This window comes from Haliaeetus leucocephalus, unplaced genomic scaffold (genome assembly GCF_000737465.1).
Source record: "Haliaeetus leucocephalus isolate CR32 unplaced genomic scaffold, Haliaeetus_leucocephalus-4.0 Scaffold306, whole genome shotgun sequence".
Taxonomy (NCBI): domain Eukaryota; kingdom Metazoa; phylum Chordata; class Aves; order Accipitriformes; family Accipitridae; genus Haliaeetus; species Haliaeetus leucocephalus.
The window spans coordinates 7,943,460-7,967,167 of record NW_010972742.1 but is presented as its reverse complement, the minus strand read 5'-3'; the positions used below and the strand labels follow the sequence as shown (position 1 = coordinate 7,967,167).

General features: G+C 51.9%; 1 protein-coding gene across 1 annotated transcript in view; it reads right to left on the bottom strand.

Annotated features, from left to right (window-relative positions):
• ASTN2 (astrotactin 2) overlaps positions 1–23,708 on the bottom strand; it is a 302,383-nt gene that overhangs the window by 242,233 nt on the left and 36,442 nt on the right. The window contains exon 3 of the mRNA XM_010571011.1: positions 5,454–5,603. Within this exon, the coding sequence (XP_010569313.1) occupies positions 5,454–5,603 (150 nt within the window). The remainder of the gene's footprint in view (positions 1–5,453; positions 5,604–23,708) is intronic.

Sequence of the window (23,708 nt, the reverse complement as noted above, 5' to 3'; positions counted from 1 at the left end):
CCACACCCCCCCCCCCCCCCCCCCCCCCCCCCCCCCCCCTCCTGCCCCATTGCCTGGGGACCAGGCACAGAGAGGAGGGGGAGCTGGAGGAAGATGCTCTCCTTTCTAATCCTGTTTGCAGATTTACAAGCTCGTTAATCCGTTCAAATAGATCGCAGCTCAGCTACACACTGGGGCAGGGCGCTCGTTTTGAGCGCGACATTAATTTAGCGGGGAGTAAGGCGGGGTGCCAAGGCAAACACCTCTCGTTATGGTGTAATTAAAGATGGTAGCGTTAATGCTAAATGGGAACTAAGGAAATAAAATTCAGGAATTAGAGGCTCTGTCATCACCAAAGAGTTTGTTAGGTAAAGCCATGTGTATTTTTTAAAGGTGCACTTTTGTCCATTAAAAAAAAAAAAACCCCACAAAAAAACCCAAAACCTGATATTTTAAATCCCTTCCTCAAAGCCAAGAGGTTACAGAGCATCTCAGGGAAGCAACTGTGGACGCAAAACAAATCAAAACTGAGTTAAAATAAAGAAATAAGTTACAGGAGCTGTTTGGATAACTCCTGTCTGAGGCCACGTTGACCTGGGATACGTAATCCCTCCAAGCTGGATGTTATAATAGAAGTGGGAGCTCATGTTTGTCCCCAGCAGTGCCACCCTGGGTGACACCTGTGTCCATGCATCCCCCCACCCCGCAGCCACAGCCCCACTGCCAATCCATAAGGATTTTCTGCATCACTCCCCTCCAGAAAAAGGGCCAAACCCTGTAGGCACTGCAGCATTAAAGACCCATGACCTCCCTACTCGACCGTGTTCGGTTCACTCCACCTCCACGCTTGCTTGCCCCATGCAATGCAGTCCCCTGGGTGTTCAACAAGCCCCCCTGCTCCCATGCTTCCCAGTAAAAACCAGATGAGGAGTCCCCTCCCCACCTCCCCAGTGCTGCGGTGAGGTCCACTCACTGAGGGCTGGCAGGGTGATGCAGAGCTATACAATTAGCTAAGTAGAAATTTTCAGTTTAATTAATTTACCCCTACCAGTCAACTGAAAAACCAAACATGGCCAGAGAAAGGTAAATTAGATGCAGTTCTAGGGAAGAAAAAAATACACACAAACATTTTCTTTTGAAATGTATCCAGTCAACGCAAAAAAAAAAAACCCAATAAAGAAAAAAAGCCCTTTAAAAATGAAGCACTCTGCTCTGGTTTGTCATTGCAGCAGGGGTACGCGCGCACACACACTGGCTTCAGATGGTGAAAATTCTTCCTCCTCATTGATCTTCCCTTTTCCTTCTGCCTATGCCCAAGAAACCACACTGGGGCAGGTGGTGCAACACCCAGGTGACGGCCTCACGGCTCCCACCATGGAAAACTGGGATCACACCGATCCCAGATGACAGCCCTCGCACAGCTGTGAAGGGTTTGATTTTCTGCAAGGACCAACTCAAGGAGCTGGATGCGATGCGTTGCCTTGGATGAGGTGAAAGCTCCCGGCTGAACCCCAAAAAAGCTTCGCCAGCAGAACGCGATGCTCCGTGGGTACTGCGGGACAGACGGACGGGGCGAGGGGGGAGGCGGAGGGGTCCTGGCGAGAGCAGGGACCGTGGGCTCTCCTCCCTGGGCTAACTTTGGGTAACTCATGGCTCAGCCAAGAGCTCTAAAACACGAGAAGCCGCAGCCCCGATAAACAGCACATCCCTTCTCAGGCAGAAGGAGCTATTAACGGCTTATTTGTTCTCAAAGCCAGGGTGCTTTTAAAGGCCTGCCCCAGGAGAGGGCACCAGACCCCCTCTCTGCACAAACCGGCCTCCCCCCAGGGCACCTCCCAGCCCCGCACCCCAAAATCCCACCCAGCCATGGGGAGGGTGCGCAGGGGGGTCCATCGGCCGAACCCGCATCCTCAGTCCCTGCACCGCCACCTCTCCCCACGGTTCCCAATCGCTTCCCAGTTTAAGCCCCGCTCCTCCGACGCAGCTGGGTTGGGATGCTCCGGGTAGCAGCCTGGCTGCATTTTGGGAACCAGTACACCCAGACCCTCTCGGATGCAGCATCCCTCCCTCCTGCACTGCCACCCTCAGCAGAGATATCCTCCTTCCAGCACCTCAGCTCTTATCATCCTCTCTGTCCCTCTATTATTTATAAACTCTAAATGCACTTCACTCGATAAAAGTGTTTGGGGAGAAAGTTTGTATGAAAAAGGCATTAGACAAAATAAAGTTATATGGTACTGTAAATGGAGAGGGTGGTATGGGTTTTTTGGTTTTTTTTTTTGAAGTCGATCTTCTCCGCAAAATACGACCTTTCTCAGAGCTGTTAGAAACACTTAGTGCAGAATCAGATTTAATGACAAGTAATAGGCAGCAGTTTAAATGCACTTAGTGCAGGGAAGCAAAGCAAGGCAAAGCTTATCCCAGATTCGGTTTTGTTGGGCTGGGGCGTTGGGTTCTTTGTTTTCTGGTTTGGTTTCTGGTGCAGGAGTGGCACTTAGAGCCCTTTCAGAGCCTTTCCATAAAGGAGGAAATCCTTTTGCTGTGCATGGTTCCTGCAGGGAGAGCGCTCCAGCTGTAGGGCTCTGACGAGGTTAAGCATTAATTAAATTGAACTGTGAGAAAATAATTACACACATGCATCCGTCAGGCCGGCTTGTCACTACCCAGTAACAAAGTTGGATGCAAACTCCATCAGTGGAACTGTCATGTGGCTGTTAGAAGGAAATAAATGCATCCCAAACGGACAATTTCATTTAGGGGGAGGAAAAAAACCCATGGATTGCAAAGGATTAATGAGGCGAAGGGTTTGTGTTTGCAATTGGATGTAAAATGCAAACATCGTGAGTTGTGATATCATGGTTTAACCTTAATGTTCGATAGCACTCCAACCGCTCGCCCGCCAGAGGGACCGCAGGCTGTCAAAACAAAACCTCCAGCACAGGAAAGGTGCAGGAAAAGGCATGGATACGGCCTCAGCAGCAGCGCCCAGCCACGGCTTTCGCAAGTGAAAAGAAATTTAAATTAAATGGAAAAAAGGATGGGATGGGGCTGTGGGGAGCGGGATCTCCACTGGAGATGCTGGAACTGGCTTGCTTTTTGGGGCTGCTCACTGATTTCTGATGATTGAGACCTTAAAATCTTTTTTCTAGGGCATGCCAGTGAGGGTTCCCATAAGAAACCCAAGGAAACCACGGTAGGCTGGGCACCAACACCACGGGGACTCACCCTGCTCCCAGTGCAGACAAGGGAACAGCCGCGGCAGCACCTTCCCAGCTAACCTGGGTCCTTCCCTTCCAGCCATCCTCTTCCCTCCTACCAGAGCTGAGCACTGGGGTGCAGTGAGACACCCCCACCCAAATTTGCAGCACCTTTGGGACCACTGCAACCAGCTCAGGACCGGAGCAGCTCGAGGTGCTGGTGCCCAGCTCCTCTCCATCACCTCCCCTCGCCCGCAGCTTGCTCCAAAACCCTTCCCCAGCCCCACGACTCGGCGTGCAAGAGCCTGCCCGGCGCGGGGCTGCTGGAGCAGGCACCCCGGCATACCTGAGACGCACACCCAAGGCCCCGGGGAAAGAGCCAGAAAGCAAAATATAGTGACAGCCACGGCGGGGAAGATTTGTGGCCGGGCAGCTGGGCATGCTCTGGCTCCCGGGGGAACAGCGCAAGAGTCCCAAGGGAGACAATTTTGTTTTCTCCACCACGGGTCTGGGCGAGCCTGCTGCTTTGGACCTGCTGGACAGCCCAGCTGTAACTGCCCGTGGCTAAGGACTGCCGGCGGCCGAGGCAGGGAGGGACGGAGGGCGACCTCGCTGAGCACCACGAGCAGGTTGCCACATAGAACCCAGCAGCCAGAGGGGAAATTCGGCTCCTCATCCCAACATTGGGTGCAAGTTGGTCTCCAACCCTCGTGTTGAGGAAACACAAGTCTGGGCAGAAGTAGAGAACAACCCAAGGGCTTTCTTGTCCTGGTATCCACTGACTATTCCCGCAGCCACTAACGGACAGAGGGACCCTGGGGGGTAGCAGGGATGGGGTGAAGGTTGGGAAGAGCTCCCCTTGCCCCGGGGCACGCTCTGGCGTGGTGCAGACGGGGATTTGTGGGGAGGCAGGGGAGCACCAGCACAGGGAGGTGGGAGATGGAGGGTGCGTGTCCCTAGAGATGGGGGACAAGCCGGGCTGGCTCGGGGCCACACTCTGCTCCCACGCAGCCAGGGGCTCTGCCTGCAGCCCGGCATCGTGTCTCCTCCTAAGCTTGGCTGCGTGGATTAATTGACTTGCTCTATTAGGGACTAAAAAGCCTCTTACCTTCAGGCAGTTCAAAAGTGAAATAAAAACAAACAAACAAACAGGCTGGAGTAGGGAATCAGGGAAACTTCACCAGACAGTCGCTGTGGACCCCAAAGCACCTGCACACACACACGCCAAAATCCAGATACACGTATTTGAGTAACTACTAGAAAACAAACCAAATAATTTAAACCAGTTAAAGAGTCAGAACATTTTCTTCACACTAAGTGAATAATTTATGGGCAGAGCTATAATAAAAAAAGCCCTCTCTGGGCCTGTATTGCAGGAAAATGTATCCAGAATAAAAGATCACATTTCAGACTCATAAATAAATGAAAAACAAAACCAACAGTAAACAGAAATAAAAGTATTTCCTCCCCAGCCCCCAGCACTGCCACAAAGACCGGCAGTGCACTGGGCAGTCCATGGTCAAGGGACCCCCTCCTGCCCATCATCTCTGGAGGGACCCTGACACCTCTTCCTCCTCGCCAGCTAGAAATCTGGACCCAAACCCACTGTACTCACTGCTTAACCCAGAGCCATTACTGTTTTAAGCAGCGACAGCAATAGGAGGCGGCAGTTTCCCTTGTTGAGAGGCAACACAAGGACCAAATCTTGCTCACAGGGCTGTTCCAGCCAAACCTCCTCCTGTTGCTCTAGCGCAGCTGGCAAACAGGCTACAAATGAAACTCAGCAGCCCCCAGCACGCTTTTGCATGGTACAGCCTTTAGAGCCATGAAGGCTGCTCCCACGCTCTGCGTGGCCCCTAAAAAAAAAAAATTCAAAAAAACCCCTAAGCACTGGGAAAGTGCAAAAAAGAGAGGTCCCAGTACTGTGAGTTACCACGAAAATGAACTTCACCCCTTCCTCCGAAATCAAAACTTGCCAAGAGACTGCATTTCACTCCCATCAAACTTTGGTTAGCCGGGGCAGCTGGCAGGGACCCTGGACTTGCAGCAGACCTGGATAAATCCCTGGGGGACCCACGAGGTGACACCACTCCCCTCAGGCCATCCAGAGGATGCTGCGTGGGGTTTGCCCCTCTTCACCCCATCACGGAGCAGCTCTGGGGTCCCCATGCTCAGCAGTGAGGATGAGGAGCTCCTGCCTTCTTCCCCAACCAAACTCCTCTGGCCGTGGCCAAACCCAGGGCACCGGAGGAGCAGCCGGTGACCGCGACAGCCTACCTCGGGGCCGGCTCCGGCGTTTCCGTCTCCCCACGGACGTGCTGCGCAGCGCAGGCTGGAGCTGCCCGATCTCAATGGGCGTGTTGGTGCGGAAGCTCTCCTTGAACTTCTGCATCAGGGACTCCACCGTCTCCTGCGTCACCTCGGGAGCTGCAACACCGGCAAAGGGACTGCGGTTAAAAGAGGACCGGGCCACCACGTCCCCGCTGCCCGTACAACCCCTTCCTCGCAGAGGACAGCGTGAGCCGGAGCCAAGTCCTTGGGCAGGAGCTCTGCCAAGGTGGGACAGACCTTGAGGTCACCCTCCAAAGTCACCCACGGGGACCCATCCAGCACTTTTCCAAGTCCTACCAAAGCCACAAAAATTAGAAAATTGTGAGTTTACGGAAATGGCATTTTTCACGCTGCTCTCCAGTGTTTTGGATTATTCCTTGCCTCTTCCCCCATGTGCATGCAGGGCACTTGGAAGCATCGTGCCTTTATCTAAGCTACAGCCTGAAGGGTTAAAAAACACACAGGAACCCCCCCGGGCACTGAGCTGGCTTTGGGTCAGGTTTAACTCTGCCCCGGGAGCTCAGAGTTGAACCCCAGGCTTGGCAGCCTTTTGGGGGGGTCGGATACTCCCCAGCAGGCAAGTTTGGGATTACGGAGCGATAGGCAAGGCTGGGGTGGGAGCCAGGCGAACAACGTACAGCTGGTCCAGGCATGCTCCGAGCTGCAGCAGGAATCCCTGGGGTCTTCCAGGGGCTGCGCTCACATGGCAGGCAGCAGCACCTGAGCTCAGCAAACAGCTTGCTGCAACACCCCACAGCACATCACAGCTTGCTGATATTTAAGCAATTCCTCTCCTTGCTCTCCTCCCCCCCCCCCCCCCAAATTGTCCTATGAAACTCACCACCCACCCGCACAACAGGCAGTTATGGGAAATCATGAAACCACTCGCAAAGGGCAAAGATGAAATTCAGGATCAAAAGGTTTGTCATCCTGCAGGCCACAGAGGTCTCCCAGGTTTAACAATCAGTTTGGCCTCTGTCGGCTCCTTGAATAAACTCATTAGCAGAACATAACCTCTGTCCTGTCTCCATCTGGAGACACACGAAGCCCCTCCGATTAGCTCCTGAAGCTCTCCCTGCCCACAACACGCCTGTGCAGGGCTGGCAGGCATCACCAGCCCTATAGCCACCCCACATCCCACTCGGGTAAGAAATGAGCACCTTGGAGGTCCCCAGCCTGCCGGGATGATGGGCTGATGCATCATCCCACTGCATCTCCCGGGTCCAGAGACACATCAGATCTGTATGGAACTCCTCGGGCACCCGGTGAGCTCGGGGTGTGTAACTGCTCCGGACCATGGACTCTAATTCCCTTCGCAGCAGGTCATTTTAGTGCGAAATGAGAAGCTGGCCATGCAGGACGAGGCATTTGTAATCCTAGACAAGGATTTGACTTAAACGCATAGTCTGCAGCAGACTCCTCCAACAGCCACCCACACTGCAGGAGCGGAGAGCCCCGACCACCCCGTGCCGCAGGCACTGCCACACCAGCCCGCAAAGCAGCTCCCCCTTCCTTCTCCCCAAATCCCGAAGGCGATGCCCCTGGCCTCCCCAGGGTTGAGAGCCTTTAGACCACCCCAGGGTGCTCTTCTACCCCCGCAGGCTGCAGAGAAGGTACTGAACTCTCCCGGGGGCATTGGGAGAGGGAGCGCCGAAGAAGAGCAGAGTGGCTGTTGTGCCCGTGGGCGCACGTGCATCGGGAGGGCTCGGGAGAGGATCAGACTCACTGGGCGATGGAGAGACGAGGATCAAACCCGCTGCCTGCGTAAGCACCGAAGGTGGGAACCATTTCGGGAGAGCTCCAGAGAGAGGGTGGCCTAAGGGACCAGCTATGTTACGTCTTCCAATTATTCGACACCAGGCTCCCCCAGGCACCATGGATCAAAGGCAGAGCTCCCCAAAGTCCCCTACATTTACAGCAGGTGCGGCCAGATCCTGTGGCATCGGATGTCCCAGCAAGCAGCATCATAGGGGGAAAAAAAAAAATTAAAAAAAAATAAAATCAAGAGCAGAGAAAGGTCTCCAAAGAGCACCTAGTCCCAGCACTGACAGCACACATCCAACCCCTTCTTGCAGGGCTCTTCCGAGGTGCCGGGGAAGGATGCTGCAGCAGCACTGGTGCAACTCAGCACCCCGCCGCCGTGTTTGCGGGAGAAAGCCCATCCCTGCAGCTCCTTCGCCTGGGAGCAAGCGTAGCAGGGCCTCCCCACAAACAGATGGCAAGTTATTTGAACCTCGGGGCTGTGCGATTTATAACGTGCGCAAGTGGAGCAGGGAGCTCGGGAACCACACGGCTGAGGCTTATTTACCGAAAGGAGGCCAGAAGGAGAGCGCGGGAGGGGAGGAGGAGGGGGCCATGCCTTCAGCTAGCGACGGAACGCGGCGAGGTCGCAGCTTTCGTGGTCCCTGCTTGGCTGATGGGAGCAATCAGCGCCACGGTGATCGTACCCCATCTGGCCACCACGCTCGGCACATCCATCCAGAGGCATCTGCTCGCGCGCTCGTCAGCGGAGCGAATGGAAAAGCGGGGGGGCGGGGAGCATTACCTTCACGGGGAGAGGGTCCCTGCAGTCACCGGCTATTTGCGATGATGTTACAAATACTTATTCCAGGAATGGGAGGAAAAAGCTGGTGCATCTCACTGTTCTGCACAGCTTGTGTGCCAGCACATCCTTGGCCTCTTCATGCCCCTGAGCTCGGGGGTTTGGAGTAAAGGGAAGGAAGAAAAACAGGGAGGAAAAAAAGAAGGGGGAGAAAGAAAAAAAAAAAAAACATGGGAGGGAAAAAAACCGAGGGTGAGAAAAAAAACAGGGGGAGGAGACAAAAAAGGGGGAGGAAAAAAGCAAACACACCCCACACAACCCCCTTGTTGACATGATCTCGGCAAGTGGAGTTCAACATGGCCAACGTGGAGAAAACCCTCACTGACAAATGAAAGGTAGCTGGGCTTCAATTGAACGAACATCAAGGGTCAAGGATAAAGGAAAGACCCTTCATGCACTGCCAACTGTGACAACAGGGAGGGGGAAGAAACCAACGCACCGTAACGTAATGAGGCACGGCACTCACCGAGGCTGCTGGGACCCTGTTGACTATGGGGTGTCCATCACATCCATAAAAGCGACACAGTCCACCGCAAACTGCCACCTGGGCTTTGCCACCCGGGGATTTCCATAGTCAGCCATCTGAGTCTGGACAGCCGAGGGTAGGAACCCACCTCCCACACCGATGCTTCCGCGGGCATCACACAACCGCATGGCAAACACGAGTTCGCACACGCGCGGCACGCGTGCTTGGCATTCCCGTCTCCCCCGGAGGTTTTAATTGTTCTGAAAAGGATAGGAACACACACTACCGCAGGGTAGTGCAAAGCTTCAAGCAGCCCAGGCTGTGCGGGCCAAGCAGGGGCTCAGCCGCCGGCTCCCGGCGCTGCCGCGGCACCCCCACCCGCCTCCCCGCCCCCGCGCCCGGGCACCGGCTCCTCCCAACGATGGCCGAACACGATGCAGATTTAGAAGCGATAGGACCGTCCCCTCCTTGAGCGAAGCTTGCCAAACCGCCTTCTCTCCCATCCCCGGTTTCCAGGAGCTAAACCCATCAGGGCTATTGAGCTCACAGCTTCGTCACCACATTGAGAATTTCTGCAGCCTGGCAAAGGGGGTGAGATCCACCCCGAGGTTTGGCACGACGCTATGATCTTAATCTCACCCCGTCCTATAGCAAGGGCCTTCGACAGCCTAACAACCCCAGGAACAAGCTGAAGCAGACGAAGCGCGAGGCTCTTCAGCCTCCGCAAAAGTCAGCTTCCATCTCCGGCAGCGATTTAAGGACACAGCTGAAGGTCACCGTACCTTTGTAAAGCACATTACATGTTCCCAACGTACACCTCCCTCCTGTCCACCCCCATACGCTATTTTGAAAGCGATTTGCTCTCCTTAAGGCTCCCTTATTCGTTTGCACGTCTCCCACAAAACAATTCATACCAATAGCCTTTTCTTCCTTCCTTCCTTTTTGCTGGCACAAATTGCAGTGGGAAAAAGACGTTGTTTGGCTTAAAAATTACGACGACAACAAAAAAAAAAGTTGTCAACTGAACAATATGAGCAATGTTTGGGTAAAAATACATTGCAATGGAGATGGGAAGCGGCAGTGTTCGTTCCACCCCCAGCGCAGCCAGGAGAGCTGTACCCTTCCCAGACACATAGGCTGGTTATGGGGGGCTGTTTTGAGGAGGTACCAAAACTAGTATCTCAGCAGCTTCAGTGGCCAGGACAGATTCTCCAAAACAGAGTCCCAGGCTTGGATCGGCGCAACCACCCACAACCTGTACTTAAAAGACGCGCTAGCTGTGTACTTCCACTGGTTGCACTTGGATGGTGCCTCCACCATCCCAGGACGTTCCTGAGGGTCCAGCACAAGAGACAAGGAACTGAAAAACCCCTCTGACTGTGCAACCTGTTTTCTGCCAGCTGAGGCAGGATGGAGCTGGTGGTGATAGAAATGCTCTATAGCCCTTGGAAACAAACCCTCAACTTCACGGAGATATTTTAGGGTCTTCAGATGTGGCCTCAGAGGATGCCAATGAAGCAGCCGTACCACTCACTGCAGAACTCCCCTCAGGCTAAGCTAACACTCCTGCACCCCACAGAGACCCTATATCCACCGAGGACCTGGCAGCCCCACTCGATGCTGCACGGGACCCTGGTAGGGCAGGGGAAGGGCAGCAGCTTCTCCCCAAACCAGGCTCGACACCTCGTGCTGCTGCTGGGAGAGCTGGACAGCCCCACAGCTTGGTTTTTGCAGCATGTTAAAACAGAGCAGTGAGGCTTAAGGTCTGCAAAAGTGCCAGCTTCCCCAGGTCTCCCAGTCTTTGGTGTCTGGCTTAAAGTTTCGGTCCCCGGAGCCACGACAGTCCCTGTACTCCTCACACAGCACTTGCACTCCTATAGCTGCAGGGAAAGACTATAAAGGCAACAGCAGCTTCTCTTAGAGCTTCCCACACTAGGTATTGAGTAAAACATATTTTTTAAAAATATAGGTTTTTAAGCATCTGATTTTCCCATCCCTCTCTTTGATTTCTGAGAGTCAGAGGGCAAGTTATCGATTCCTCAACATTACCAGTGCTTAAAATGCTCCCAGAGTTTTGGAGAGAGGAGTAACTCACAGAGCGGCTCAAGAGCTGCTCGACTGAGCACGCCGCTTCACTGGAATCAAAGTGTTTTGCAAGAACACGTCAAACTCAATCAAGGATTAAATAGAAAAGTTTGGGTGCAATTAGAATTCAAGGTTGGTGGGATTTTTACCTCCTGACCCGTGCACGCATTCGTGACGGCACCCACGGCCATGTGTAGGACATGGCCCCCCCATCTCGGACACCAGCTCTTCTCCATGCCCACCTCCTGCCCTCTCACTAACTGCTTCCAGTATTTTTCAAATAAGCCACTTTTTCTAGGCACAGGGGAGGGTACTCTCCTGGGAATCGCTGACGCTGGCTTGAAAGGTCTAATGCATCATCACATCCGTAATGCACCACGTAAACATCAGGTATGTGTAATGCAGTTTAATAACATTATAATTGTAACCTCCAAATCAAACCTCTGAGTTTCAATAAGCTTATTTTGCTGTTTCTGGATCGATATTTTGGAAATTTTTATTCTACAAAGTATTTCAAGAAATCGACTTTCTGATCCTATTTGGGATGAGCATAAATTTCACAATACTGGAAGTCTTCCACATGGTGGAAACCCTGTTTTCTCACCAGCTCTAAATAATGGGTGTTTGTTGCTTTTCGAAGCATGAAATAAGCAACGGTGTTTGTTCTGAAACTGGGATGTGGACTGATTTTCAACAGTGCCACCCTGAAGGTACTAGGCTCCAGAAAGCAGAGAGCTTTACTAGCATAAAATTAGGCAATTACACTGATGCCTATGTGATGATGGTGGGATAGATTTGTACAACAGCTTCACACATGTTGGGATGAAAACACATTTGGAGAGCAACTTCCTGCCACGGAGCGTGATGGATATGGCAAAAACATGAGAAACACTGAGAACTGTAGCTCTCCATGTCTTTCTCCAGCCACCAAACACCTCTACCACCTCTCAAGCAAGAGTCTCTGTCCCCATGGGTCCCCTGCTCTCCATTAGTCCACATCACATGCTACGTGCAGGCACACCGTGTCCAAGAAACACTGGGAGACTGCTGGCTGCATTCCGCAACCAACGTAGGAGATATATATATGGATATATATATTTAAAATAAAAATATATATACATAAAAACACCAAAACAAAGCACAAATAACCACACATACCGATACATCAGGGGACCAAGCACCTCCTGCAATGCATACATCTCCAAGCCATCCTTAGGCAAACCCATCAGGGGAAATGACATACGTGGCACCGCGCGCTTTGCTGGAACTGGCCCCCAGCCCAGCCTGCCAACGCGGCGCGAGGGAGGATCAATCTCTCCCCGAGAAGCTCTTTTACACAGAGGGGTTTTCAGACGCGGCAACAGAGGGATATGGGAACCCAGGAGCATTTCGAAAACAGGCTTGTATTCCATCCATCTCGACTTTTTCTTTCTTTTCTCTCCTGGCCCTTTTTGTTGAATTTTAAAATAGAGAAGGTATAAGTTTTTTGAACATAAGTATTAATATATAGAAATTAATACATTAATAGGTTATTATATACATTAATAAAACTCTTGCTATAAAAATAGATTTTCATACGTAAAAATCTAATTTTAATTGCAAATTGGAGGGGGAGGGTAGCAGAAGAAAAGATAAAACTATATTCGAGATGTCTCCTTTGAAGGAAACTGAACAAATGTACTTTCCTCCTTCATATATTCATGAGATGACTGCTTCCCTATCCCGTTCTCCACCACCCTCAGCTCTGGGCTTGGAGCCAGCACAGTCCTTATCTGGTACGAGGCAGGGAAAAAAAAAAAAGACTGATAGGATCAGAAGTTTTCAGTAGTTTAACAAATCTGCCAAAAAAAAAAGTCTCCATTAGTTTTTAATAAAGCTTGGGGCATGTGACAGAGAAGGGGGGATGCCGGGAGAGGCTGGTGTGCAGCACAGGAGGTGGATGGGGACCTGCGCTGGGTCAGCGTCCTACAATGGGGACGGGGACCCCAGGGAGCACGAGGGGACCCCCACAACCCCCCTGACCACACACCCGCTCTTTGCTTTTCTTCTTTATTGCAAAGCTTTGCCATTCCCCCCATCGACAGAGAGCAGGAGGTAATATCTGCAGCTCCTGTCCTTGTCACAGCAGGGTGAGCTGCTCCTCAAACCGGCAGAACCCAGGGAACACCCAGCCCTCCGGGAAGGGGCACCCGGAGCCAGAGCACACGGCAGCACCCTCCCAGCACCGGCTGCCCTGACCCTTCTTCATCCTCTCTCCAGTCACGGTGCTCAATCGCTTCCCAGCTAATTGCCTCCACTCATGTGTGCAAACTAACCGTTTACTGGAAAATGCCACGGAATGTTAATTTCATTCGGAATTGGGTAATTGCAAAGCACTTCCATTTTTTTATTATAGGAAATGAATAAGCATTGTATTAATAGCATCGTTTCCAACTCCGACCACAATCACGGCCCCATCGACGGAGGCTGCGAGTTATTTGTCACCCTGCACTTCCCCTGCCTTTCTACCTTCCTCCTTGCCCTTCCACCCACCATACTCCTGACTTCCCATGATGGTAATTAAGATAACGCAATATAATTATAAACACATCGCGACAGACCAAACGCTTAAGAGCCACCGTCCAATGGTTCCCACCTCTGCCTTGCACCTTTGCATAACAAGCACCTTGCAAAAGCGGATGGGTCTCTTGTGCTCCTTGGGCTGCTACCAGCTGGGTTTGACCTTCGCAGGAGCTGTTTCTAAGCAGGAAACCCACCGCTCTTTTACGGGGCAAAGACTTTTCTAGCACACCCCTCCCCTGACACCTACAGGGCACTGCAGATTGGGATTGTTCAGCCTGCAGAAGAGAAGGCGCTGGGGACACCTTATTGTTGTCCTTCAATACTTAAAGGGGGCTTATAAGGTGAGGACCGACTTTTTAGTAGGGCCTGTTGCAATAGGACGAGGGGCAATGCTTTTAAACTAAAGGAGGATAGACTCAGACTAGATACAAGGAAGAAATTTTTTACAATGAGGGCGGTGAAACCCTGGCAGAGGTTGCCCAGAGAGGTGGTAGATGCCCCAACCCTGGAAACGTTCAAAGTCAGGCTGGACGGGGCTCTGAGCAACCTGATCTAGTTGAAGATGTCCCTGCTCATCGCAGGGGGGTTGGACTAGATGACCTTTAAAGGTCCCTTCCAACCCAAACCATTCTATGATTTGTTCTTTTACCCCATTTCTTCTGCAAGCAAAAGTCTTTGGCCATGGGACGCTGCCCCATCTTCCCCTGCCCCAGCACCACGAAGGTCCAGGCCGCCAGAGACTGCTTCCCACCATCTCCGCTCTAATGAAACCGTTCACTTACAATTTTTTTATGAAACACTGCAACTTCTTCGCTTACGTGGTGAGCAGAGAGGAGCAGGGAAGATGGGCAGACCCTCAGCAGCAGCTAATGCTCCTCAAGTTATAAAATAATTGAAAAGTTAAATAAGAACACCCTGGAGAAAGCTTCCTGATTTGGTGCTAACAGGCACATGAAGCGGCCCAGGCTAATGTTGCGTGGAGGAGAGACACCAGCTTGAGAGCACAGTGCTGACCTCCAGCTCCCTTTCTCCATCACACATCTACAACTCCACAAATCCAGAGGAAAAACTGCCCTGTGGAGCCAGCTGGGGCAGAGGCCCACCAAGGGCAGGAGAAAGCCCCAACCCCATCTGGCCGAGGAACCGCCGCTGGGCGATGAACCTGGAGGCAGCAGCACTTTGGCATCTGTAAAATGAGCGTGAGCGAGTCCCAGCACCCCTAGGGATGGGTATGGGCAGAGAACAGCAACGGCCAGCAAACTGGGGTGGGAAACGTGGCACAGCAGCCCCTCTCCGGTCTCAACCATTACCCAGCTCCCTGCTCGGCAGCGCGGCGCAGAACAAATTTGTTAGTCGGAAATTAAATTTCCTTTGCCCAACCAGCAAGGTGATACCTTCTCATGGTACCAGCAACCCTGTGCCACACGCTGGGGAGAACAAGGGAGCAACGTCAACCCCAAGAAGGGCAAACCACCAAAACCCCGTATTGCAATGGGGCCAAGGAGCTTCAGCCGTGCATGCGTGGCAAAAACACCACCAGAAGGAGACCCCTGCCGTGGCAGGGACCAACCGTCCCCCACACCGGGAAGCACATGGGTGCAGGAAAGAAGGAGCCGAGAGCCGGTTTGTTAGCTCAGGAGAAGACCTGGAGCTGAGGGAATGCCCAGAGAGCCCAGGCTATCAAAAGCAAACTATTTCCAAGCCAGAGGGGTGAGGCAGAGAGGCCGAGCACAGCCAGACCCTGCAGGACCCCACGGGTGAGTCACAGCAAACGCTGTAACTCAGCGGGGCCGTCAGAAAGGATTGATTTGAAGCACCTTGTTAATAAGTTTCCTCTCCCGCTGGTCCTTCGGGTAGGTCACTGCCTAATGATAAATGGGGCTGGAAGGTGCCTGCAGACCTAATATCAGCGCAGGTGCCCGGCCTCGATCCATCTTCCTTAGGAGCCAGCTGACAAAACTAACTGTCTCGGTGCCGTAGCCAGGTAAAACACAACTGATAGGAAGAGGAGATGCAAACAGAGCGAAGAGCTGGTGCTGCAGCTGCCCTCCCCATAAAACCCATAAGCCCAGTACAGACCGATGGGCAGAACATCTTGTACAAACCGACCGGCAGAGCCGCAAGGCTGCTAAAAGCCAAGGTGAAGAAGCACTGAGCATCATGGACTGAGACAAACGCATCGCTCTCATGCAGGTAACAGGACCTGGAGCAGCCTCAGCTCTAAGCCACGCATCCCAAGGGCTGCCCGAGTGCTCACTAGCATCTATATATTTCCAGCAGAAATGGGGAACACTGTCAGATTGTTCTCCTTCATCCCAGACCCCACACCCTCTTCTCCTGGTCACCCTGATTTCAGAAACCGGTAGCAGGTTTTTGCTCTGTGCTGACACCATGGAAGGACAGCCCTGGGCAGAGCTGAAGCTCTCCCAGGTCCTCTGCGTTGCACGCAAGGCAGCTGCAAGATGCAACCCAGCACGGAAACCCAGGAGAGGAGAGGACACTTGAGATCCCCCAAGGTTTCCCAAGGGGAATAAAGAGCCACCATATTTTTTTAGATTTTGCACTGTGGGGGGAAAGTAAAAAAAAAAAAAAAAATCATCTTAAAGTTAATCCTGGTCAACAACTGGCCTACAACCCAGCTACGCCTTAAATAATGTAGTGCTTTATCAAACATTCATAGCAGTGCACAAAGTGATGAACAATGCGCGCCTGGCATTTATATAAATATAGTTCCTGATGGCTTGTTTTCCTTGGACAGCCAAAACTTCACAGCTTATCTTCTGTGAGCTTGTGATTTAGCCTGGATGAAAAACACTTTGGACATCTGGGAAAACAGGGCTATTGCACACGCAACTGCCACGACATCACCAGGCATCAGCAGCCCCACAAAACCCAATAAAAACCCACGTTAAAAGAGCGTTGCTGACCTGAGGAGTCACAAGCCACGCGGCTGTGGCTGGGAGATGGGGATGACCACAGGTATTTCTTCTCACAAGATGTCCTGCAGCATCGGGGTGAGACCAGCCCAAGCCTCGCAAAGCGGTGATAAAATAGCAGGACTTCAAAAAAACCGCCACCCCTTCGGGATGTTCAGCAAAATATTAGCATATTAAAACACCCCTTTCCTCTTCCATTCCCTATGGCACCACCAGAAGCCACTTTTCCGTCTGCTTCTTCCCTTCTCTGTCTCATGAAATCAGTGAGCGGGATACAGCAAAGGGAGGGAAGAAAACCAAGAAAACCACATCAGGAAATCCAACCTACCAGCCTTTTCTCAACAGCAACACTTGCTGTAGGCCAGGAAAAGCCCTGGCTGGCCTGAGATGTTTAAGCCTTAGTCAGTCATTAAGCACATACCAGCACAGCATCTCCCTCGGCCAGGGGGACGCAGGACCAAAGGAGACCACCAGCCCCCAGGAGCTTTCCCATCCCTTCTGACCCGCTGCTGGAGGCAGGAGGCACGTCGGATACGGCTCTTTTTGGGGAGACCTCCTGGGCACGCTCCTGCATGTCTGTGATACTGCCTTAGGCCACTTTCTTGGGGGACGTAAGGGCTGGGGAGCGTGTCCCGCAGGACCACCAGGCCAAGAGACCATCATTCCCTCCCCCGACGTTGGTGAGGACAGCCCAAATTTGGGATGGAGGCAACCAGTTCGATGTGATAGGATGATCAAAACAAACCTAAAACTCCAGCCTGGCAGCTCTGCATTTAAAGCTTGAAAGGAAATTAACATATTAATATATTAATTATGACTGTGTTTATGTCTCTGGAAAGCAAAGCTTTTTCCTGGCAGGTAGGGACATTTTCAAATCAACATTAAAGTCAGAGCTGGCATCACCATAAAACTGAAGGACCCAATGGCATATCTGTTGTAACCTCTGCAACTGGAGCCCCTGTTCTCTTCGTTAATGCACTCAAATCAGTTGGAATTAAGCATGTTGGACTTAAAAACCCGTTTAATTTCTCTAATAACTAGAGACACTGGCTAAGCATGTGCTCAAATGCTTTCCTGAATTGGGACCCAATTCCTACCCTGTTGGGCATCATTTTTTTTTTTTTTTATTATTTCTTTAAAGCTGAAATTTGCAGCAGGGTTTTTCAGCCAGGAATAGCGGACTGCAAAAAACACTTTCCACTGGCAAAGCTATGTGAATATACATTTTCAAAGGTCTCTGTAAATTACGCAAGGAGTTGGCGGGGATTAGAGCTGGGAAAAGCTGATCACGTACAAAGAGGGTCACGATCCCATCAGGTCACTGGAAAGAAGACAGAGCCCCAAGACATATCAGATGCCAGCCTGACGTACTGTCCCATTTTAGCCTCCAGTCCCAGCAAACATTAAGCTGTCGTTTTATTTATTAAAGGCTCAGAAAGCCTCTGGTTAATGCTTGGATTCGGGGTGGCACTGCATCTGCCTACCCGAGTGAACGGCAGCTGCAGACAGCAGCTCCCAGCCCCGGCACGGCGGCGTGGGCACCAGGGACGCATTCCCCGGCACGGCGACGATCTCCCTGCCAGGCACTGTCCCCTCGAGGATACTGGTCTGTCAGCTCGGGGACGGCAACATCAGGCCAGTCATCTCACTCCTATTGCCCATGGGCTCTCCATTCTCCATCAGGGAGGACACCACCACCGCCCTGTCCGTTACAAGGGCATCGCCTCTGACTTGCAACCTGTCTTTAAACCTCACCTCCAAGATAGAGCTCGTATATCCATAATGAACAGCAACTCTAGGGCACAGCTTAACTACCTGCCCTCCTCTTCCACATCTCAGCCCCCCAAATGTCCCTTTTCCCAGCCCTGACACCGTGCCCTCGGGCCAGAGCGCTGCCTTACCTCTCCCTAGAGGAGTCTTCACTGGGAGGCGAAGATGATGACTGAGATGCAGCCATCAGAACAACTGCTCCAGTGTTGGCAGGAGGCATAGGAAGCTCCGTCTCCTCATCCCCTGCCTGCCTTTTGCTGTTACCGCAAACCTAAGCTATCTGTCTCCCCTGCCAAAAGCCCTTCTCCCGCAGTTCCCCTGGACTGCATCACCCAGAGCAGTTTGGCTGGGAGGGTGTTGGGACCACAGCCCCTTACATTAGCAGTTCTCGATGTTTCCTCATGCTGCCCTGTCTGCTGTCTGGCTTGGTTCCCCTCTCCAACTCACAGATGAGGACTGGACCATTAAGTGACATGACATGGGTTACCAAAGCAGCCAGTGGCACAGTGGAGCTGGAGCTGCATCTCCAGGTTCACTCTAGGTGCCAGACCACCTCCCAGGCATGCTCAAAAGCCTCTCGCTATTGCTACAGAGAAAAGCATCCATGGATTAAGTAAGAGAAACTTCAGAGGTTTACCTAAGTTAACACAGCAAGTGAGAAGAAAGTCCAGGAGATATGAATTCAAGATGACTGCACAACCATGCCTTTGATATGCCTACGGTATTAATCATTGCTACCATCGGTAATAAGTCCTGTATCCTGTCTAGACTTGGAGGCCATACCTAGACTGCAGAGTCTGTGAAGCCAGCACAAAGGCTGCTTGAAAAGTTCTTTTTTTGAACATGAAAGAAACTGAGAAAATAAAGATGGGTCCTTTGTTGCAGGACTGGAATTGCAGATACTCGATTTTCAAGTCTGACATCTATTTTCTCCTCAGTTTTCACCAGGCAGAAGTTCTGCTTCTCACTGATCCTTAAGAGATTTGGTTTGGCAAGATCTTCTCATTGGGAAACTTGTGGGTAACCCCATATTCAGGCTTGCTGGACTTTTATCTGCCTTAATTTTAATAATTCCATCTCTATGCATCCAACGTGTCTCATCTGGAGACGTAGTGGTGCTGCCTGGAATGGACTGGGGGCTGAACCCCCTCGAACAGCACTTGATGGACAGAAGCAAAGGGCTCCTGCCGCTGTAGGATGAAACTGTGTCGGTAAAGATGAGCGCCAGGTGTGTTAAAAGATAAAAGCAAGTTAGGAATTCCCAAAGGGCTGGAGAGCTTGAGGCCATCTGCTCAGGAAAGGCAGGAGAGCAGAAATCATCAGGAGCATGGACTGGAAACTACCCAGAGAAGTGAGGACAGAGGCAGTGAGGACAGTGACATCAGCTGCACAAATTTACCCAAATCCCCTTAATCACGGAATGCTGTGTACGCACAGGGACTGGGTTTGGACATGGGGGTCTCCCCAGCAAAGACCAAGACCCCAGAAACCTCACCCCACACCAGCAGACCCCACTCGGCACCACGCACGCCCACAGGGCACGAAACCCCTGGAGACCTTCTAATTGCCAGAGAGAACCCAAAGCCACAAGGAGAGGGCATGGCTCTCTTTCCACACCAGCACAAAGGCATCCTTTTGGCTAATTAGGACTGCCTGGCTATTGCCTCCTTCCTCGCTCCATTTCATTTTATTATATTAATAGAAAAAAAGACTACTTTTCTCCTTAAACTGCCTCAAATTTTTCTCCTGTCTAAATTCATCTGGGCTCTGCGCAATGTCACCAGGTCAGTTTGTGCTCCTGCTGCAATTCTAATTTTGTCAGCTTTCCATTTTCTAGGGAGTTGGGGGATTTTCCCCACCCCCACTTCCCCCCAAGTCAAAAATGATTTTGCATAACAGTAATAATGTTAATGGCCCTGCACAGCGCATCCAGATTACAACTGCAGCTAGGGAGAAATAAACATCTCATCTTTGCCCTGCTGTTTATCTATCCGCAGCAGAGCCTGGTATCAGGTCAGAACCTGTAATTTCATTAACTTTATCACTCAGATGCGCTTGTTACTAGATGTCATTATTCAGCACATTGCTCCCGTGTTTTGTTTGTGCTGGGCTTCACTTTAGATGCTCCGGCACTGTGCAGGAGCAGCCCTCCCATCTGCATTGCTGCAGAGCGCTGCCTCAGACTTGGGAGGAAAGTTTGGCTTGCCGATCTGTGCTCTGCTTGCCCATGATTTGCAAAACATTTCTGCTGCTCGACCTCCCAGGCAGGGACTTCTCTCCCGTTGCGCAGGGCTGTACATAGAGTCATCCAGTACAATTCCCTACCTGACCCGATATATCCAGAAGCAACACGTGGGGAACGAGAAACCACGCTCTTCCTCGCGGAAAGGGCAATCGAGCCCAACAGCCGCACAGCGCAGGGTGTGCAAATCCCAAATGATGGAAAGCACCCGCCGCCAGCACAACTCAATCACTGCCCAGCACGTGGGGGAAAGCAAGCAGTGCGGGCAGGTGGAGGGCAAGCCAAAATGCTCCATCTTCATTGGATTTGCCATCCCTGGTAATTAATGCTGGGAAGTGACACTTGAAAGAGCCTCTAGTGACAGCCCCAGTGATGATACCATTTGGAGCCCGCTGACAAGTCCCAACTGATGTCTTATCGCAACGCTACACTGCAAGAGCAGCAAGAAGAGCTTTTCCCTCCGGCACTGACGGACTCCCTGGGATGCGGGCACAGCTCCTCACCCAGCCCCGGTGATCGCACCGAAACCTGGCGGCTCCAGCCATGCAGCCGGGCACCAGAGGGAAGGCTGACCCTGTCCCTGAGCTAGGGCCATGCTCCAGCTGGGTTTCCCTTGACACATTCATCTTCGATCTACCTGTAAAACTGTGCCCGAGCAGAACTGATTTCCAGCCCCATGGGATCTCCAGGTACGCGGTGTTTGCTCACACCAACTGCAGAGTTTCTCCACCCCACCTGCCGCATCCCGCGGGAATCCCAGCTGCATCTGCTGCTCGCGGGCAGGTCGAAGCGCCTGTGTGCGCAGCACATCCAACGCCTCCCCAGTCGCTGTGTTTCCCACACGTGTGCAAACCAGGCCAGAGTGCAAAGCCCACAGCACATATAGTTCTATTTCTAGTCTAGAAATCCTAGATCTGAACTACAGCCACCTTGTCCTTGGCAATCCAGGCTCTGACCAGCTTCAGCAGAGACGAGTAACTAGCGCGTACCATAGCTTGACTCCTTGAGCAAAGCCTCACCCAAGATGGAAAAGTGCCCGTCTGGGAGGAAACACAGGGTGAACCGGCTCGGTTTGGAAGGATCAGACCAGGCAAGGCACAAACCTGCCTCGATCCAAGGTGCAAAGCCCGACGGCATCACAACCTGAACTGGTGGGAGCATTTGTGAACATATTTCACAGCGTGGCATAGCTCTTGCAGCCCCAGCTTGGGGGATTTTTCAGTCAGTATAAGAAGTTCTTTATTGCCAATTCCTGAAGCCCTCAGATAGTTTAATATTCTGCCCTAGATCTTGTTTACTATTATGTTTTGAAGAGGACTGAAATGCAGTTACTGCTGTCTTCCCCAGTCACACAACTCTAAATAATTTATAGAAAAGCAAAACAAAGAAGAGAATATGAAAGAACAAAAAAGGTAGCTCAGTTACGATATATGAAGGCATTCATTTGTTCATTCTCACCGAGCAGAGGGTTGGGGAAACATCTATTAACACCATGGGCTGGTAACAGCCAGCCGTACACAAAGGGGGATGCCAACAGGGATGCTCAGATCAGCACTCGAGCACGGCAGATGGACCCCTGGGCACCTCCGTGCTTGTTTGCACAACAATAACCATCGCCATCATAATAATCTTGTTTAAAAGAGGAAAGAGTAAAAAGCACTTTATGGGTGAAAGAAACACAACCTCAGCCACCACTTATGACCATCACAAGCGCAGAGACCTGCTTTCCAAACACAATGCATCATCTGGGCTCTCCCTGGCTCTGTTGGTTGGAGCCGCAATCTTCTCCACAGAGCTGAGGAGAGTCCCTGTCCCCATCCCCGTCCCCCAGCACAGCCATCGTGGGTGCTCCAACAGGGACTGTTCAGGCTTTATGGGAATCCCGCAAGGTCACAGAAGAAGGGAAAGATGGGTCCAGCGTCACCCAAAAGCCCCTTCCCTGCACAGAGCAAGCCGGCACATCCCTTCCTTGCTCCTGCTGCAGTCACTCAGCAATTAGCACTAACGTACTTTGCTTTTGTTTATTCACATATATTTTACTGTTCATTGCAGGTGAACAATATTAAATGGCTACTAACGACGTTTCAATAAGCAGAGGTGGGTATTGCAGCTTCTGAGACAGACTTTAAAAATGCAGGCAATCAAGTGTGCATTAGCTGAAACGCTCTGGGGAAAGCGCTGCTCTTCTCCACACAGGAGAAGCATCCCCCTCGAGTCACGTAGTTGTACCCATGCAGCCTGCAGTCCTTCCATCCCTGTGCACAGGCAGGGGGGCAGCACCCAGACCCTGTCTGGCCCTCTCGGCGACAGTTCTCCAAGTGCAGAGAATAGAGGAACATGGTTCAGCAGCACGAGTTTTATTTGCGGTTAAGAGAATAACTAAATAAAGAGAAGCCAGTCTAGACTACTTCATACAGGCTCTCACACTGGCCTCCTCCTAGAGCCCCTGAGCACCGTCCAGTAGTGCGTTAAGAGACACCACCAGGATCTGTCACCCACGGTTTGGTCTCTCCTCCTCTCCCAGGAGAAGCTGTCCAGGCAGGTAACGTGCCTCTCCAGCTGCTCAGCCTGCAGGAGCACTGCTAAGCCCTGTCCATACGGACTCTCCTCTGCTCCCACATACCTGGTATGGCCAGCAACGGGTGCCATCACGTCCACTGTGACCAGAGAGGACCCTGTCTCTGTCCATCCTATTGTGTCCAACCTTTGGCTACTCGCTGTGCCTACACTGGACCGCTTTACCCCATCAATACTCTCCTTCTGAGCTGGGCAGAGCTTTGGGGAGGGGGAACCAGAACTCCTCCAAATCCCAGCCCTGCACCTTCAGGGAAGGCACAAAGCATCCGCAGCACCTCGCCTGCTCAGGAACAGGCACCCCAGCCCAGCTTTTGCTGCCCAGCTCCCCGCGGCTACTACCAGGGGATTTATACCTTCCAACAGCGGCATTATCCAATATTATACCTTACAAGCAGTCAGCACCATAGGGACAGGCAGCAGCCAGAACCCACACCTATGGAATTGTATAGGCTTCTTTCTGATCTGACCTACAGATGCTATATAGCACTCTACCTGCCATGCCAAACACCACGGGCGGGAAATGGTTCACATTTGGGGTCTGTATCCATCCATCCATCAGATCCACATGGATTCTGCTCTGAGCTTCTTCCCGCAATGAGAATTTTCTGATCTGCCATTTCCAGCTCCACACAGGGCTCCTATGTGCTTGCCTTAAATCTACAGCCCTGATGACTTTGTTTGCGGGTGACTACAGGATCATTTGTCTGATTACTCAGAGAATAAAGCACAGGGGATGTTTTGCCGCTAGTGGAAAATACAGCTTTATGGAGCAGCTCTCCGAGGAGCATCAAGGCTCAGCAGGCTGGCGGAGCCCCAGCGCACCGACACATTCGCTCGCTAGAACTGATGCCCTACTCGACAGCAAGGCAATGAACATCTCTGCCACCTAGAGAGTAAAGACTGGCCTGATTGATGCCCATGTGCTAGCACTCACCCACGGCAATAAGTCAGGATGAATCCC